The sequence below is a fragment of the Ambystoma mexicanum genome, chromosome 6p (genome assembly GCF_040938575.1).
Source record: "Ambystoma mexicanum isolate Mex_15411 chromosome 6p, UKY_AmexF1_1, whole genome shotgun sequence".
NCBI lineage: Eukaryota > Metazoa > Chordata > Amphibia > Caudata > Ambystomatidae > Ambystoma > Ambystoma mexicanum.
Window position 1 is genome coordinate 1,526,907,445 of NC_090935.1, and position 20,742 is coordinate 1,526,928,186.

At 45.2% G+C, this 20,742-nt stretch overlaps 1 protein-coding gene across 1 annotated transcript in view; it reads right to left on the minus strand.

Annotated features, from left to right (window-relative positions):
- Positions 1-20,742, minus strand: part of CORO2A (coronin 2A) — a 633,746-nt gene that overhangs the window by 370,558 nt on the left and 242,446 nt on the right. The window contains exon 3 of the mRNA XM_069626393.1: positions 3,068-3,184. Coding sequence (XP_069482494.1) covers positions 3,068-3,184 — 117 coding nt within the window. The remainder of the gene's footprint in view (positions 1-3,067; positions 3,185-20,742) is intronic.

Sequence of the window (20,742 nt, forward strand, 5' to 3'; positions counted from 1 at the left end):
ACATACACAGTTACCAATGGCCTAAAGGAATAGTACACAGTAAGGGTCCACAACCTGTAAAGAAAGGGAGCATACAGTGCAAATATCGTTTAGGAAGTCCTTCACTTTTCAAACCCTTTTCAAACCCTAACTGAGAGGCAGTCCAATCCCTAAGAGGAGTGGAGGCTTCTGCTCAAAAGTACTTTCGGTGCTGTTGCACGCAATCTTGCGGTTGACCCAGAACGGGGTCTCTTTCAGGGGCTGTAGCAACTCAGAAAGGTGGGTGAGGCAGTGAAGAATAAGTTCCCACTATTCAAGGAGAGTCTGCCCAAGAGGGCTGAACAGGATCCAAGAGTTGGGAATAGCTCAGTAGCACAGGCTACCTCGATAAAGAAGAGTGGCCCTCAGGGGACACGTGCGTAAAAATGGATGGATGCTCATGGGGCCACCGGTAAGAGTTGCAAGTACTTGCTGACCCTAGGCACACTGCAGACCAAACTTCAGCAATCTAGCCCACTTTGGTCACAGGTTCAAATCCTGCAATTGTGCGGCTCTGCAGCTTTCAGGGGCTGTGTTTCAGGGATGATTCTGTGGTGGGACATTGGCGATTTCTCTGCTCCTGATGAAGGGATCAGGCCAATTCCTCTGCAGCGAGTCTGAGGGCACAGGGGGGCACAGCAGCAAGGCACCCACGAAGTTCATCACCACAGCTGGGATACTTGGTGATTGCGTATACTCAGGTTCAGGCATACTCTCCTAAATCCAGACCTAGGAATGCTAGGTGTACGAAACTCGACGGGAGAGTGCCTTATACCCAGTGTTTACAGTCTCCAAATGCTCAATTGTCAACTCAAGATGGAAGCCGTTCCAGGGTAAATGTCCTGTGCAAACTGGTCCATGTACTGGTTGGTCCAGAAACACTTCAGAGCAGGCTTGCTTACAGGTTAAATCGGAGATGCCGAGAATAGTTAGTCCCACTATTCCAACCGGTCAATGTGCCTTTGCAGACCTAGGTTTGATCAAAAACAGGGGGCCCAACGGGATGATAACGGGCTCAGGGTGTCAAACCTTCCAGCGGGTCACCAGCGGTTCCTCTGCTCTGCTTCTTGGTTACAGGAAACTAGGCTACTTTCCTAAATTCGGTGTGAACTCAAGAGATCAACATGGAATGGGTGTAGGATTCCTATCCAGAATCTCCTTTGCGCCAAAACGAAGAGGACCCAATGAGAGGTCTGCTCACATACAGCCATCCCAGACATGGACCATCACGGACCACAGTGGTGCCAATAATTCTCAGCACACCAGACATCCTGGCACCAGCAGTCCAGTGGAATTAGACAGTGCAGCCCACAGCCTGGGAGCACACCCACAAGGCATGCAGAAGCCTGCAAAGCTTTGGTTTGTCAGGGGTCTGCTTGACCAAATAAGGACCTGGGGAAGTCAAAAGAACAAGCTGGCCAGAAGACAGAACAAAGGATCTCGTGGCATAGCCATTTTAGGCACTGGCCACTGTCCTGGGCCAAACGTGGTAAATTTGGGATGGACCACAGAAAAGGGTTAAAAATACATGAAAAGTAACAGCTGCCACCAGCTCTGTCCAATGCACATTTATACATTCACTGAAAAATCCTTTGTGTGTCTAGGGCCTTAAAAATGAAAAAGGGACCCCAGCGCACTGTAAAGTAAGGTACATTGTGCACTGATAAAATGTTGCTAAAGCAATAGCAACAACGTGAAAGACTAAGGGAAACAAAATCTCCCAGTACTGACTGTCTTAAGAGCATGTCAGTTTCTCCATAACAAAATGAGCAAAAGGCCAGCAAAGTACAGCAGAAGGCTGGGATACACTGGAAAAAGTCAGGCTAGGATGGTCAGACAACAGCAAAAGGTTGGGGGGGGGTTCACAACTGGAGGGAAAATTACACATACATGGAAATCTTTCCTAACAGAAATGAAGTCATTTACAACCGTGGGCCATTTTTTTATCGGTGCCTGAGACAATGTTATGCCCCAGTCCACCCTGATAGCCTGGGGGGCAGGATATCATCACTGTCACTGGACTACCCAACTTAACACTCAACTGTATCGACCTTACAATATATTACATTTTCCCTTCACATACAAGTACGGGCAAGTGTGAGCAACTCTGCATGCCCTAGAATCTGTGAATCTCCATCCAACACCTTAGCAAAGTTTGCCATAGCAAGCATGCATAAAGTGGCAAGATTGGAGCACATCTCTGGCCATCATGCACAAAGCTAGCTAGTGCCACACTGTTCTTATGACTAGTGCCTCTCCCTGGTCTACCCTTTGCTTCTCTCTGCTGAGCTCTCTTACTTGCTGTGCGCTGAGGCCTACGTGTGACCTGCGCCTTATAAGAAATAATTAACATCAACATTAACAGTGGACACACATGTTGGACAGGAAGGACACGCCTGGAAGGACGCAGGGCATTTCTATCATGCACCCAGCATCATTCATACATACACCAGCACCCACTGCATGCAGAAACAAGAAAGTGCTACAACGGGGTCACCTCTCTGGCCCTAAAACATGACGGCTAACATGCTTACAACTGGAGCCAGTACATCCCGCCCCCCTCTTAGCACACAACCCATTTCCCGACACCTAAAAGATAGTGGTCATAAAGCATCTGTAGTTTACATCAGAGGCCTACTGAGCCTGTGAATTGTCCATCCTTACAATTCCTGCTGGTAACTGCACAAACCCGCGGGCCAGCAAGGCAAACATTTAAACCAGGCTAGGTATCCCTCCTACAGTGACCCGAAGCTGCCTCTGGCTTGGACTTACTGTACGACGACGTGTGTGCCACAATTGCTCCGCTTCAGCGGTGCTGTGAGTTGTGCAGTGATAAATACATCAGTGGTTGGTTATTTATCTCAGTTTGTCCTTTTCAATACACATGCAAAGCTCTCCCTGTGGAACACAGAGATATTCACCTGTTTAATCACCGTCCCCTCTAGACCGCTGACTCAAACGCTATAAACGTGCTTACGCCAGGGCAGCAGCAGTTTTTGCAAATGTTCACAACCAAGACAAAAAGACCTGAAGCAAAGAGGTTTCTTACTGTGGTATCTTCAGAACATGAGGCGATTACAAAATCATTGAATGGGTTCCACTTTATGTCCAAGACGTTGCCTTTGTGCCCAGAGATTTTTGGATGATGGGGATCCAGTTTTCCAGTCTACAAAAATAAATTGTTTGAAAAGTTTACATTAAACATTGTCCAATTTGAGAGATACATGATACAAAATTTGCACCCGGGAAAGGGTGCAGAGCTAATTAGGTGGCTGGAAGAGCGGGTGAGAATACAGTGTGCACCACCTGCTCTTTACAGTCACCCAAGGCCCTTCCTGGGTGGCACCATCTTGATTGTGGGTAGCCTTCCCACGTCCCTATCCCAATGATATCAGCACCCTTCCCTCCCACTTCCCCCCAGCTTTGTGCTCCGATCCAGGCGCTCCTCCCGCCGGTGGCTGCCATGGAAATGGAAAAGGGACGTAGTCACTTTTCTTAAGGCGGCTGCTATCTTTTTATTCTTTTCTTCTCGGGAGCCTGGGTTTGCGCAATAGTGCCGGGCCCATCTCCTGAGAAAAAAAAATACCTTTTTGCACCACCTGAGCTAACCACCATGTGCTACTAACAATCACGCCCCAGTTGGGGTACATACAAACCAGTAACAACCCACAGCCCACAACGCTCGCTGAGGCCCCCAGCCATGCACGCCCCCTTGCTGGGGCGTGATTGCTACATGAATTGATGAAATGATACAGTATTTCAGAAATACTAGCATAGCAAAGAGTTTTAGATTTTGTCAAGGCATGCAATACACCTTTCCAGGCACTCTCATAATGGTTTTACCAGTCTGTAAGATAGCACTTGTTGACAAAAGATGTTACTGCCCGTACTGTGCATATTATGGCAGTGCCAGAAAACTGTCAATCTAATGCATATACAAGAGCCAAAACTGTTCAATTTGCCAATGTGTGCTTTTAAACGGAAATCAGTGCATGCAACAGATTTGATCAACATTCCTGTTCACCTTTTCTGGTATAGCTCATGAAGAAATGGGAGTAAGATACATTTTTGATGACATTACACTCCAGCCTTTGATATTTTAGGTTAGATAATGGACAGCTGAGTATCCCTCTGTTTATAAGAGATAAGTACAATCATCCTGGGAACGAAGACCTGAGTTGGTTTAAGGCAATTTGGCAGGGTGTGCATCTTTTAGACCGGGTATCTTTCTTGGCTCGCCAAGGCTAGATAATGGAAATTAAAAAGGGAACTATTTTTGGATGAGGGCCACTTTACATGAACGACAATCCCAGTATCGATAGCTGAAGATGGAAAGAGGGCATGCGAAATATTGCTGTGGATATGCGCTTACTTTCTATTAGTTTCTGTATTGGATCTCTTCCAAAATGCAGTGGTGGGAGGTGGAAGAATTTCTATCCGTCGGAGTGCACATGTAACTGTGCAGGTGTGGTGGAACCCATAGCATCGTTTCTGTGCCCCTTCTATAAGTTTTTCAGATCCATTTGGCTGAAGCCACTGTTGAGGGATTCCCACATCAGACACCTTAGTGAGGGTATGCCCTGCACACACAGTACTGCTGCCCCCCTATTGGTGATCTCAGTAGCACACTATATCAGCAGGGCATGGGATGTGAGAAGGAAACTAAAGGGAGGAGGGGGAGCTGTAAGGTGATTGATTACCACCAAACATACTGATTTTGTTTTTGTATATTTATTTTTGAATTTTGTTTTAGTTTGTCCAATGATTCTAAATGTATTTGTTTTATTATAATGAATATTATGCTGATTAATAAAATGAAAATGATTACACTTTTTGAAGGAGCACTTTGAAACCGGCACAACTAAAAAAAAAATGTATTGATTCTTTTATTTTATTTGTATTGTCAAGGAAAGGTTCTTTTGTGTTAAATAAAACTAGTTTTACCACATCCTGGTATCTGAACTCTTTTGTTGTCCCGGCTAGGAGATACGGCCAGCGTTCAGTCATAACAAAGCATACAAGGATATTGGGAAACATAATTCCTTAATATGGCACATCCTTCCATGTTTTGTTACATTCTATGTAAGGGAAAATAGTGTTTTGGATTTTTTCTCCCAAAGCATGATCGCAACAGCAACTATTGATATAGGGAGATCCGAGATTTATTTGTAAATTCATGAATCTGCAGAAACAGTATACAGCTGGCATATCATTGAGAATTCGGATCCTATCGGTATTCCAATCACTTCATAAAGTTGCTTGTGAAATGGGCATAATCACCAATATTAACATTCCAAATCAATTTCTTATGTTCGACGTTTAGCATGGAGGTGGAAAAGAACTGTAAATATAATGTCAATATTATCTGGTAATTTTATTTTGATTCATGATTAACTGATTGTAGGTATGAGAAAGAGAAACTGCGACCGCTTAGTCATACACAAATGAAATAGATGCATATTATGGGCTGCCAGTTAACCACAGAGTCATTTAAAAGAAATGCACAGTTCCATTATTCAGCCCATAACGTTTTTCCCAATGTGAAACCTAATGCCAGTTATTCTACCATCACACCAACCAGCTCAGCACCTTATGTAAATAGTGTAATAGTCTGACCACCATTAGCATTAACCACACTTGGCAGCCATTCTGATACTAATGAACAAGCTAAGATATTGAAGAACTCTGATCGATTCATTTCAAACATAGCCAATCTTGCTGCTACTCACAGCTCATCACCAAATTCACTTCTATGCTAATCCTCAGATCTATTTGCTTAAAACTTTAATCAACCATAAGCAACTGAATGACAAAAAATACACTCACACAGGCAGAGAAATTCCTCTTCCATCTGGTTTAGAACTATCCCCTGGTTTAGTGATGGTGTGCTACGTTTAGCCTTTTAGGTATAAGAATCAATCAATCCTTAGTTACATAACAAGTGGAGTCACTGGTTGAGACATGCAAAAGGAGGCCCGTCAGTCATACACAGAGATTTACTGAGAGAACATTGTTTTAATGCCAATAACCACTTTTATGTCATTAGACTGACACTGGCCAAAATACTGTGAGGCAAAGACTTTTTGACATGCAGTTTAGATCTTTGCCACTTGAGGGCTCAATGGTCCAATTAAAAGCTGTGCCAATGAAGGAGGTCCTTTTGAATCTCGACCAGAAATGAACAGCAAAACTAACTGAGACAAGGCGACCAGCTAAAACACAACTCAAAACTAATTTATTGCAAGCTGATTTATCTGATCCAGTAGTGCACAACGACCTTGACCTAGACTCACAAATTGATTCCCCTCTTTAACCAAGCTCCTTGAGGATGGGGTGGTGGACATATTTTCGTCTTTGGTGGATAAATAACAAATTATTATCATTATCTTTAAAAAGGTGGCAATAGACAACAGATTTTGAAGCAAGTCATAGTGCTGCTTTTATTATTAAGTCAACTCCCAGATCTCTATCATGTGGTGTCCTTCAGGTGCATCAAGTCATAAGATGACAACTTTATAATGATGTTAGCTTGATAACGAATTCACAGCATAGCGTTCAACAAAACACCTAACAATTTGGCTTTATCCACTGGTTGGCTTTTTGTGTGAGCGATGGGGATGTGTGAATATGCAGTCGAAATCTTACAGGTTAAACAATCATTATTTAAAAGTTGAAATTCCGTTTTCATTTGATTTAAGCACAGACAATTTGTCCTCATCCATACCTCTGTGCAGGTGAAAAGAGCTTGCAAATACTCTGAATCCTTCTCTGGATTACCAGCCAATCTCAGCAGGATATGAGTGGCATCAGCACAGTTGTGACACAACAGCCCGGAATAATAGATTGTGGCAGGGCTTGATGTACTTATCAAACACTATGGACAAGGCAGGAGCATTGTGGCACTCTGCAATTCACAAAGCTGGAACAGGATTTATAATCCTCAAAATTGATAGAGGAGACCTTATTGTGAAGAAAGGATTGCTATGATTGGTGGCTATGCAATCAAGGTGTAGAACTGTAGCGAATCTATCCAGTACCATTAGATGATCAATGGTGTCAAACACTGCCAAGTTGAGCAGCATCAATATGTCCGATCCTTTGGGTTCAATTATTTGTAGGAGATTCTCATTTATATCTAATAGATGTTTTAAGTGCCATGATTTTACCTGAAGCCTTGTTGACCATCCCCAAGGAGCTGAAACTCCTTAATTTACTGCTTTAACTGGAGAGAAGCTACCTTGGCCAAAATCTTTAATAGGACGGGGCAGTTGGATATAACGCTATAACTGGAGAAAAATGCAGGTTGAGGGAGGGGTTCTTTAAAAATAGAGTGGCCAACTCTTTTCAAAACGAATCAGGAGTTTGAAAGATTAATGAGATCTGTGACAAGAGGTTCTGAAACATCCTCATGAGTTTTGCTGACCATAGAGGAACATGGATCCCTACCCAAAGTTGGAGTTAGTGATTGTTTGATCAGGTGAATGTCATCAAAGCTAAGAGAATGAAAGGAGAACTCTTCCTAGCAAAGGGTTTAATGATGTGCCATAAATATGTCAGGTGTTGGACCAGAAGAGGTGGGAGATTTGGATGAAGTAGCATTCGAATTTCCCCGATCTTGTTTTTAAAGAAATGCTTTAGCTCAACACACCAAAGCTTAGACGTTTGTGTGGCCCAAAGGTGCACAAGCTGGTGTGACGAGTTGTGTAAGAATTCTAAAAGGTGTCATAGTTGAGTTTTCTGAAGTAGTTATCTGCGTATTATAATACACTTTTTTGGCCTCTATAACCACCATTTTATCATCTTTGTGGGTGGACTTTAGCACTTTCGTTTGTAAAGAAGTGGGGTTTTAAACCTCTTTCTCTCTGCAGCCTATGCCTTGGTTTTTAGAGTGTGCAAGTCTCCAATTCCTATTTTGCTTTATGTTCCTGTTTTAGAGGAGCAGGTGGACACCTTCTCCCTGGACCCCGCCCCCTTAGCACCATCCCATTGGAATGACAGACGAAGAGCCACAAGTGGGGACCCATGCATGAATCCTTGCAATATTCCTCTACTACGTCGAGTATATGAGAGGCGATATGCACTCAGGCAACCATTTAGAGTGAAGTGGGAGAATGGAAGAACAAGCTCCTGCCAATCCCCTCTCGCGCTTGGCCTAGAGGATCACGGCCTAGACACCCGCCACGAGAGGAGTTTGCCTATCTACCAGACGACCAATACCCTGGTACGAAAACCCAAGAAACCCAAGGAGCTACATAGGGAAGTGGGTATACTGCACTCCTGGAGGAACCTGTGCATATATGTATTGGTCATTTGAAGACCATGTTAACCACTATGGACATTTGGGAGGAATAACTAAAATATGGAGAGTGAGAGGAGATAAAGAAAAGGATATGTTTGTGGTCGACAAGTCGACCAGAGGGGGGACTGAAGTGGGAGAATGGAAGAACAAGCTCCCGCCAATCCCCTCTCGCGCTTGGCCTAGAGGATCACGGCATAGACACCTGCCACGAGAGGAGTTTGCCTATCTACCAAACGACCAAATACCCTGGTACAGGAACATACGGATGTGCCCACCCACCTGCCCAGCAGCCCGACCCGCCCATACCGACACCTGCGGCATAGATCAACTCGACTAAACCAACACATCGTTAGAGATGCCATGACGACCTAGCCAACGGTCAGCACACCTGTGCAAAACATACACACCGGACACTCCCACACCAATCCACACGAAGAACATACTCGGTGCTATGACGTAGGCGACGGACACACCCACGGACGCGCATCTTTATTATTTTCCACATAGGCTCTCAAAATGCAGAAACGCAAGACGCATAATGAACCTATCTAAAAAGGCTTGCTCACGCTTCTTCTAAAACCATGTACCATAATGAAGAATATAACGAAGACACGATACTGGGGATAGAGCAATATGATACCGTAACCTAAAGCGCAGTGCACCAACGGTCCCACCTATGCACCAGGCCCAAGTAGGCCGCAAGCAAAAGCTTCCATGAACATTAAATGAGCAAGAGCTCAGTTGCTGACCCTGCAGAATTAGCCCGGCGAAAGCACACAGCCAAGGGTACAATGTTGCAATCTCGCACGCCGCAAGCCGACGTCAAGGTCGCACCTGCAAATTAAACCAGGCACACAGTGGAAAAAACAATATTAATTGTGCAGAATTCTGCCTCAAACACGGTCCCACCTCACGTGACCAAGCCAAACCTGACAGGATGCCAAAGCCAGGGGAAAGAGACGCCTGAATCCCACGTTTCAAGACATAGGCAGATACAATTAAAAGACTCAATGGACATCTGCGACAGTGGGAGTAGTCGGCCTTCCAGCATATGAATAAATCCTCACATTGTCTGCACCTACCCATAGTGAAACATTGTTGCAAATGACAGGTACACCGCGAGCTGGGAACAGCGATGGTCCCAGACTGGGAGGCTCGCGAGCGGACCAATCAGAACATGGGGCTCTGATCACTGACGCCATTAGCATTGACCAATCCTCAGGGGTCTTCATGTAACAATTTTCATGTATCAAACTGAAGGGACAACCCAAGTATATCACCTGACTAACCCTCAACCACTAACACCGTTCTCTATACGTATGCTATACTAACCCTACCACTCGAGTAACCAATCCAGAGTGGAGATAGGTTTTTTGCTAAACTTTCTAAGGTGACGCAAGTAGCGCGTCATACTAAGGTAAAAAGGGCCTGCGAGCCCCACGATTGTGTGTGTGTCAGGACTGCCGCGTACGATCCTTGACCCATCCCTGCCGTTTTGTCTAATAAACAGCAGAATCACCTTGCTTCTTGTGTGTGTCTCATACTCTATCTCTTTTGGGATATAAGGGAGGAGTTGGGGCCTCCCTGCCCAGAGGTCTGCGGACGGCCCGGCCGACCCCGGCAGAATTTCCCCCCGACAAGTTGGAGGCACTGCTAAGATCTGTTTAAGATCTTTTTATTTTTTATTTTTCCAGGTACTCCCATTGCGAGGAGGTCCGGCGGCGCGGCCCCCTCTGCCGCTGCCCCCTACTGAGGACTACAGGACCATCGCGGAACTGCGAGAAGACCGGACAGCGCAATCCGGATATTGGCCTTCGGGAGCCGTTTGAGAAGTATCCCGCCCGCGGTTGGCGAGTGTCCAGACGTGGTCCAGACGAGGGGAGGTGGCAAGCCGCTTGGAGGGGTGCATGCAGTCGAGCGGCCCCGCATCAAGAGAACTTGGTGAGCATGCCACGCACAACAAGCAATGTGAAATTGTGAGGGAGGGGGGAGGAATTAAATACGGGAGGTGGGAGGTGTTGCACAGGTGCGCGGCGAAGGTTTGACAATTTAGTGTTGGCAATGAAATGAATGGTAGCCGAACGAGTGCGAGAGCAGTCGGCTACGTTACGCGAGAGAGGGGGCGGAGCACGAAAACATCACGTGCGGCCGCTCGTAGACACTGATTGGCCTAGATCGCGACTACGTGTAAGGGTGTGTGTGTGGTTTCCTACGATTTGGCATTTATTGATCAATGAGTAGATGAGGATCCCTATTGTTCGAGCAAGAAACTCGATAGGTAGATGACGTTTCCCTGTAGGCGGTAGCTAGCTAGTTGCCCAATACGGAAGATAATTGGCTGGTTAAGCCCTCCTGTCGAGGGGCGTATCACACGCGAGGCGACGCAGTGTGCGCAGTCCGATTATATATTGTTGATTACCTTGTTCCAGGCGTGACAGGAAGACAGCTGTGGGGTTAACGGGGGTAGAGTGCAAGTGTATTAAGAACTTACTAATAATTTGAAGAGATTGGTGACGTCACCAGTAGGGCTTTCATAGGATATCCCGAGCACAAGGCATCTTTCTTTCTGAGAGTGGTGGGGAAGAGAATTGTGGTAAGGGAGTGGAAACGGAGATTAACGGTAATGAGTTGATCGGGGGAAGGCGAAACGGGGGACGTGGCTGTGCACGGAGAACGCCGGCCACGGCACGTGTTGAAGAGGGAGGAGGAGCAAATGAAAATAGGACGGCTATATAAGAACGTCATAAGGGGTACGCAGCCGCAGGGGGCTACGTGCGCCTCGGCCGTAGGGGGCCGTAAGGGTGTTCTGTAAAGGAAGAAAAGAAAGAAAATAATATACAAATGTAAATACTATATTTTAATAATTTTCCTCAGCGGACTATCGCAAGTCCCCAAACTTACGGGGCCAGGTAAAGGTATAAGGCTGTGTATCGTAAGTGTTAGTAAAGTAATAGCTACCAGATAGGGGAAAGATAACAAGTGGAGCGCTACTATGTCATACGGGGCAGGATCGGGAGGGTGGGGGAACACCCTCACTACCCTACTACAACACATATGTAAAACACTGTCACCCCACAGGGAGAAACTGATCAAATATAGCATAGAATGGACACAGGGGACGGATAACAAAATGATAACACCATGGCCGCCTAATGGTAGCTTCGATCCATATACTCAACATTCACTATTAAACCATCTGCATAACACATACAAGGGGAAGAAGTTGACACACCACGTGGAGGTGTTTAACTTATGGAGGATGTTCCAGAGGTCCCGACCAGGACCAAATGGAATGTTCACTGTGGGGGAAACACCGGAAGAAAAAGAGATCAAGGAGGAAGGAGAGAATGGGGAAAAGGAGAGTGAAGGCCCAAAGAACACGGGGAACAGACAAGAGGGAGGAGAAAAGAATAACAACCCAAAAGAAAATGAAATTAAAAAGGAACAGAGCGACGATATAACCCTAGCAAAGGTAGTGAAAACAGAGGGAGGGGGGTTGTATCCTTTAAGAGAACTAGGAGAAATAGGAAGAGAACAACTAAGGGCGGCTGAGGGGTACTCGAACCCGACATACAGCCCGCCACCATATGCAGTGACAGGTGTCCACAAGGGAGGGGAGCGGACTAGTACGACGGGATCAGCCTATAGGAAGATGCCAGAGAGGGAGAGGGAGGGGAATGGCTAAGGAGATGTTGATAAGAGAAGGGTACACCCATCTCCCAGCCACACAGATAATGGAGCTACAAGTGGCTGCACCAATGGCAGAAAAAGAAACATGGGTAAAAAGAGGATGCACAATGTCACCAACTGACGCACTATGGCGCCAGGGTAACACTGGAAAGATTGTAATGCCACTGGCACTATTGAACACCGCCCTGAGCCAACTACACCACCCAGCCCACACAGGCAATGAAGTAATTGCAGCACGAATTAGAGAAGATTGGTTCTGCCCCGAATTAAATTCCCATGTGTCAAATTTTATCAGCAATTGTCTCACATGCCAACAGTTCACGGCCGGTCACACGCTGAAGGTGATAAAAGGTACTATACCCCGGCCAGAGGGACCCTTCCGACATCTCCATATTGACTATGTTGATATGATCAACGTATGTCAAGGAAATAGGTATATGATTGTAGTAGTATGCCCATTCTCAAGGTGGATTGAAGCAGGGCCCTGTTCACACCCAGATGCATTCAGAGCAGCTAAATTCCTAGTGAGGGAGGACTTCCCCAGGTGGGGAGTGTGCGAAGTACTGCGGTCAGATAATGGCCCTCATTTCGCAAACGAAATGTTCCAGCACATCACATCCTTACTGAACATCAAACATAAATGTGCATGTGCATATCACCCACAGGCCAACGGTATATGCGAACGCCTGAATGGCCTACTAAAGGAGGCAATTGCAAAAATACAGCAAACAACAAAGAAGAGTTGGTTGTACTGCCTCCCGCTAGCCCTATTTGAGCTAAGGAATAGACCAGGTTCCGACCACCACCTCACTCCTCACGAGGTGATTACCGGACATCAAATGCGCCTTCCCCTAACGCCAACATCAAGAGCATTCACAGATCACGAGAATACTGCAACTGTTCTTGGTGATGAAATGTACCAATATGTGTCTTCTTTGATTACTAGTGTAGTGTTTGTGTCTCAACAGCTCGAGCGCACGCGGGGCGGGTCTAACAGCGATCAACAGGCAGACGCGGACAAAGAACTGGAAAAGGAAAGACTGTGCAAAATTGCTAAAGGTGACCACGTACTACTACGCAATTTCAACAGAAAGTGGAACAGCCCACGCTTCACTGGCCCTCATCTGGTAGAGGAGGTATCAACAAGAGCAGTAAAGCTACAAGACAAACGTGCCTGGAATCACCTACATGACGTAAAGATCTACAAATCCCAGACCCGCCCCAGTGCCACCGACAGGGCCACTGGAAGAACAACAACAGCGTCACCAACGGAGGAAGAGACTTCTAGCACAACTAACGGCCAAAGTGTCCCCATACCCTGCCACCCCCCAGATTCCCCAGAGACAACTACCAGAAAAGAAAGGGGTGATCCCCATACCGCCCACCCCATGGTCACACGGTCAAAGAGTAAAGAGACTTCCGCCATTTGAGCCCAAACCCTCTGCCCATTGACCCCCTACCCACTGCAGTTAATAACTGAACTGAAGGACACTGTCTTGCACATATACACATGTAAACACTTGAATGTTCTCTTTCTTTTCTCTCGCACATGCAGGTACAGCGTATTATTGTACTGCTAAGAAAGTAGATAAATAACAAATTCACTGCCCAGGAGTAGATGGTACCCTCAGATGATAACTACCCAGAAGAATTGTCACACCAATTTGTATATGAAATAAAAAGGCCAACGTACCTGAAAAGAAGGAGGGTACGTGTCTACTACACAACATTCCTCTTGGCCATAGAACATTCAATGCCCCACCTCCAACCATATTTGCCTGCCCTAAGAGATAGATCGCTTAGATTGGCGTGGGAATAGCTCTTCGCCTGGGCACTGAATGACTATTTGATAGGGAGAGCTTAATAAACAACAACTAACAATAATAACAAGCATATTGAGAATTTTCAGGCGGGCAACTTTAACGTCGCAAGAATAAGCTGCCGGACTGCAGCAAGGTAAGAGCAAAATGCCGGTGAAATTAGCATATGTAATAAAGTTGATAGGGATTTTAATGATCACCGGTTTCTTGGCTGCCTCTGTATGGCAGTACAGCTATGCTATCAATATTATTGCTGTACCCAAACCTAATGCACCCCCACCCCCAGCTGCAACAGGTGTTACGTCAGGTGGTACTAGTAAAATCCCACACAAGGGAAATAGAGTTAAACGCAGCACATACTCAGATAATAAAGGTATTGACAACTACCTACAAGATTCAGCACACATCTCAAACAACATATGGTACCAACACATGACCCACATAGGTAAGCAGACAACAGAAGACAGCTGCTACGTTTGCTCATTGATCCCATACGCCATGAGCGCTTCTCGAACATTCGTTGCCACGGAAATAGATGAAAAGGTAGCACGATGTATTATATACCTGGCACTGTTCCAGACGAAAGGAAGATTTCAAGGGACAGTGGTTCAGCTGGTGTGGAAAACACGAGATAAATATCCATATGAAAACAACTTCCTCAAGACTTATTTGAGTTACCACAAGAGCAGTTTACATGCTGAAGCATTCAGATACATAACAAGTGGTCCTGAAAAAGGAGAAACAAAGAAAGTAACAATGCAGTACCTACCATGTGATTGGTACGCCACTGAAGTTCCTGGTAAACAAGGATGTTGGGAAAGACCACTGGTGACAATAACAGGGAAGGTGTACATGGACAACAAATGGGACATAGGAGTGGTTGGCAGCAACATGGTAACAAGAGAAAATATTTCAACTATTGATAGACACAACCATAGGTGTTGGATGACTTGGGTCAAGAACGTACCCATGCTCACGTGGATAGAGAAGGATGAAGACCCAATAACAATACTGCCGCTAACTGCGCCTAAGGTATGCTACCAACATAAAGGAGAGGTGGACGTAGGATACAACACCAACTGTGCAAGCGTGATGGAGTTACCTGAGGGGGGAGCAGGAACAGCAGTAATAATGGACCATTACTGAGCCTGTGGAGAAAAAGCATACCACACACTGCCCCCTCTGTGGAATGGTATATGCACAATGGTGCATATTAATGTACCATCACTAGTGGTACCCAAGAAACATGTCAATGTGGCGAACTTCCCCAAAATGGATGAAGGGAACAAGAGGAAAAAGAGATCTGTACAACCTCAGAAGGGGCCAGAGAACAAAAACAACGGCAATAATATGGTCCTGAATAGAAAGAAAAGACAAGGAGAACCTCTGACAGGAAATTACCTATGGGGAAGGTCAGAAACAGCACTCACTTCATTTCCGCCAGAACACAGACTATTCAGCAGAGCAGCAATGTTCTTCTCCTCAATAATACATCCAGGACTGCAGGCTTACGCAAACGCAAAGTGGCTCCAGATAACTCGATGGGAACTAATGATGACTATTAATTCTACAGTAAATGGATTCAACGCAATAAAAGAGGAACTGCGAGCTGTGAGGATGGTAGCACTTCAGAACAGATATGTACTGGACCTCCTCACAGCAATGGAAGGAGGAGTTTGCGCAAAGATAGGACAATCATGCTGCACATTCATCCCTGCCAACGATGCTGACAATGGTACACTGACAGAAGCAGTTTCACAATTGGCCCAGATGCACTCCAAAATGATAGATGAAAGTAAAGGTGTGAAAAAGGATGAGAGCTGGTTTTCAATATTATGGTCATGGATGCCATCTTGGCTGTCGGATGGACTGAAGATTATAGTTGGATGTACTATTTTGGCTGGAGCTACACTGATCATAATAAGATTTTGGAAAGCCCGGAAAGCACGCACCACAGACGAGATGATCGAAATGGTTGGTATGCACCCCTTGATGCCAACAGATAACGGCCAACACACAGGCACAATCATAAAAGAGAGAGAGAAGTTGCGCAACCAGATCATCACCAACCACCTGGACCCACCATCTGTGAAGCTCGAAAACCCAAGAAACCCAAGGAGCTACATAGGGAAGTGGGTATACTGCACTCCTGGAGGAACCTGTGCATATATGTATTGGTCATTTGAAGACCATGTTAACCACTATGGACATTTGGGAGGAATAACTAAAATATGGAGAGTGAGAGGAGATAAAGAAAAGGATATGTTTGTGGTCGACAAGTCGACCAGAGGGGTGACTGAAGTGGGAGAATGGAAGAACAAGCTCCCGCCAATCCCCTCTCGCGCTTGGCCTAGAGGATCACGGCCTAGACACCCGCCACGAGAGGAGTTTGCCTATCTACCAGACGACCAAATACCCTGGTACAGGAACATACGGATGTGCCCACCCACCTGCCCAGCAGCCCGACCCGCCCATGCCGACACCTGCGGCATAGATCAACTCGACTAAACCAACACATCGTTAGAGATGCCATGACGACCTAGCCAACGGTCAGCACACCTGTGCAAAACATACACACCGGACACTCCCACACCAATCCACACGAAGAACATACTCAGTGCTATGACGTAGGTGACGGACACACCCACGGATGTGCATCTTTATTATTTTCCACATAGGCTCTCAAAATGCAGAAACGCAAGACGCATAATGAACCTATCTAAAAAGGCTTGCTCACGCTTCTTCTAAAACCATGTACCATAATGAAGAATATAACGAAGACACGATACTGGGGATAGAGCAATATGATACCGTAACCTAAAGCGCAGTGCACCAACGGTCCCACCTATGCACCAGGCCCAAGTAGGCCGCAAGCAAAAGCTTCCATGAACATTAAATGAGCAAGAGCTCAGTTGCTGACCCTGCAGAATGAGCCCGGCGAAAGCACACAGCCAAGGGTACAATGTTGCAATCTCGCACGCCGCAAGCCGACGTCAAGGTCGCACCTGCAAATTAAACCAGGCACACAGTGGAAAAAACAATATTAATTGTGCAGAATTCTGCCTCAAACACGGTCCCACCTCACGTGACCAAGCCAAACCTGACAGGATGCCAAAGCCAGGGGAAAGAGACGCCTGAATCCCACGTTTCAAGACATAGGCAGATACAATTAAAAGACTCAATGGACATCTGCGACAGTGGGAGTAGTCGGCCTTCCAGCAGATGAATAAATCCTCACATTGTCTGCACCTACCCATAGTGAAACATTGTTGCAAATGACAGGTACACCGCGAGCTGGGAACAGCGATGGTCCCAGACTGGGAGGCTCGCGAGCGGACCAATCAGAACATGGGGCTCTTATCACTGACGCCATTAGCATTGACCAATCCTCAGGGGTCTTCATGTAACAATTTTCATGTATCAAACTGAAGGGACAACCCAAGTATATCACCTGACTAACCCTCAACCACTAACACCGTTCTCTATACGTATGCTATACTAACCCTACCACTCGAGTAACCAATCCAGAGTGGAGATAGGTTTTTTGCTAAACTTTCTAAGGTGATGCAAGTAGCGCGTCATACTAAGGTAAAAAGGGCCTGCGAGCCCCACGATTGTGTGTGTGTCAGGACGGATGCGTACGATCCTTGACCCATCCCTGCCGTTTTGTCTAATAAACAGCAGAATCACCTTGCTTCTTGCGTGTGTCTCATACTCTATCTCTTTTGGGATATACGGGAGGAGTTGGGGCCTCCCTGCCCGGAGGTCTGCGGATGGCCTGGCCGACCCCGGCAGAATTTCCCCCCGACAAGAGTGTACCCGCAAGCTGATATAATGGAGGCATGTTACCGAGAAGGATGTCCCTTGCCGAGCTGTCGAACTGCAGCCATGAATAGAATGGATGTACGTTAAAACAAAGTCTAAGGACAGCAAAAGAATGTCATAAAGAAGATATAAAACCTATGCTGAGATTATATGAAAATACTTAAGAATGACGATGTAACTAGAGATCTAAGAGAAACATGTACCCAGTGATACAGTAATCATGAACACAATGAAGAATGAAGTTACTCACTGGTCAATAACTGTAAATATGCTGAAACGCATGGCAGAAAGAACATATAGAAGCATGCTTATAAGAGGTCAACAGCGTTTGTCAATCAATTTAGCTACCTCATAATACGAGTCCAGGATCAAGAAGTGAAAAGACGATGAAGAGGCTGTTTTTCCCTTGCATAATAGAGGAGTACATTGGCCTGGGACCAAGCATGCTATTTCGAGAGATGAAGGTAAAGCACGAAAGGGAGTCCAACAAGCAGATCATGTGCGAAGGCCATGTTGTTCAAGATTAGGAGGAACAAGAACATTTACAGATCCCAAGTATTGGACAATTAAAAGTGTATACAGTTTATATGGGATACAGTGAGCAAGTTTCTAAAGGCCAAGAAGAGCAACTGCACCCAGTATAATTGAAGCAAATAGTTTTAAATACATTGTTGAAATTAACAAATTCATGGTCTCTTAACATGTGATGAAGAGCTCACAAACAGAGGCTCTTCATTAGGCTTGAAACTAAGATAATGGTGTGCCTTTACTCCCTTGAATGTTCCAAGACAGTGCAGACTGGCAAGTTAAATATTCAAATAGAGGGCCCTGGCATGAGGTCTACCGATGAGAGAGGGTAGACTAATGGGGAAAACAAGGGGACATTTCTCAAAGCACTTGGGTTTCGTTTCTGTGTATGTGCTGTTAGTGAGCCAAATGTCCAAGGTTGGATTTGGATTCTCAACCAATCAGAAAAGCCTGACATGCACTTTTACATACAATGTTGCAAATTACTATTTTGCTGCCATATTATCTGCTGTAATCAGTATACTATGCGAGTAGAAGTAGCTCAGGGTGTGCCCTGCAGACAAGGGCCCGCCAATGAGAGACTAACACTCATGCATTCCATATGTAGACATATTCCCCTAAACCAATCCAACCCCTCAATAGGTTTTTGTACTATGCCACGTAGGATGGCGTGATAGATGATGCATCTTGTATTATATAAACTAATTATAACCAAGAAGACGTTGTGATCCCGCATAAATCAATTTGATGAATGACGATTAACCCTGCTTTCCTTCATTGAGATAAAAGCAGTATTTTACCATCTTCTTTGAGTCTGTCTGGTTATTCGGGCTGAGACATTTTATTGGTAATTCCATCTAGCACAAAGATGCTTCAAGGTGCTAGAGCACACTATCACACTTAGTTTTTGTCAGGAAGGGAGGTCTACAGCACTAGGTAAGGATTTATTAAAGGCACTTAGAGTTTGAAATAATAATAGTAATCCACATGCATAGCTTATCAGCTACCCCACTGGAGTATATATCTCTTGGCCTAAACACTCCTTCCTTGCCAACTGCTTGTGCAGGTGTTATTCTTTTTATTTAAAAAATGCCCATTTGCAATTCGAGCATAAAGTAAGAAACAGGTGTCTTTTTATTACCAACACAGCATTTAAAATGGATGATTACTGTTAGATGACTGCAGCTACAGCAGTGAGGGAATGACACTTGTTATTGTTAGTGGGATGTCCATTAACAACTGCAAATGCTATGTCATTAAAAATGGGACCAGTGCATAGTAAACTCTGTGCTGTGTGAAACTACACACAGGTGACTATAATTTATTTTATTTTCCTTGTGCATTTAAGTCACTTTGGGATGGGGAGAATGAAGCAAAAGCCATACCCTTTGTGCTGAACATGTTTGTATATCAGTTTATATACTTTCAGTTTGTTTTATTATGTGATTTGATTACTAGAATCAGGAAAATATCAGGTCAAGTGACTAAGTTGCAGACTGTACTCAAATCCCATATACACCACATATTAAAAGTATGAGATCCTGAGCAAAACAGTTAATCTCACTTTGCTTGATTGCTAAAATGTGGGGTCCACAGAAGTGATTGTGTTTGCAGTGAATGCTACTCCAGAAAAGCCACACTCATGGTTTACAAGACTATGGTGCAGCATTGACAAAACCAATAATTATGACTCGTGGATATTAAAAAGATGTTCTTTGTTGTAGCATATTCACATACTAGGAAATGTTTGTTCATTACAAATGTGTGGGTTGCCTCCACATACCCCACAAAAAAGATTATGTGGTGTTTGGGGCCGGTATGCATTCCCTAACCCAGCTTGCCCACCACCCCTTTTAGGCCATGCCTTGAACTTCTTAGACCATGTCCCATTATTACCCCCTCCCCCACCCCCTGATTTCTCATTCCATTTAAGCAATGTAGAGGACAAGTCCAGTCGGAGTGGTGACCGATAAACAGGATATCCGTCTCTTGGAGCAACAATTATCGATTGCAACGTTTTACAGTCCTGACTGGATTTCCACAGTCGAGTCTGCTAGTGCTGAGCAAATGACAATTCTCTTAGTTTTGCCTTCTTCCACTTCCTAGGTTGACTAGATCATGTTTTCTTTTCTTTAGACAGCTTTGCAGCCCTTACAATTGGACCCCATTGGGTACTAGGTGACAGTCGAGTATTACACACTTTTTGCCGACCTACACTCTTTCTGAATTCGCTTTTTGACAAATGTGTTTCCTCTTTTTTATACCAAAATGCAGATGGTATGTTGGGGTCAGGCATATAGAAGGAGGGTGTGAGGGCGTATGGGGTATCCCCAGATTTTGCAGTAAAAAAGTGGTAAATTCGGTAAGAGAAATGCAGCAAAAGTGTAAGTCAGTAAAAAAAGTGAAACATTCATGGGGCAATTCACTTGGACGACAGTTACCTCCCACACAACAGAGCCCTTCGATGCGGCCTTCAACGCTTCAGTAGTGTTTGAGTAACTCATCGGGGATCCTTTTGCAAAAGTGTTCAGGGACCTGCACAGGTTAGCACTTTGTGCTCTT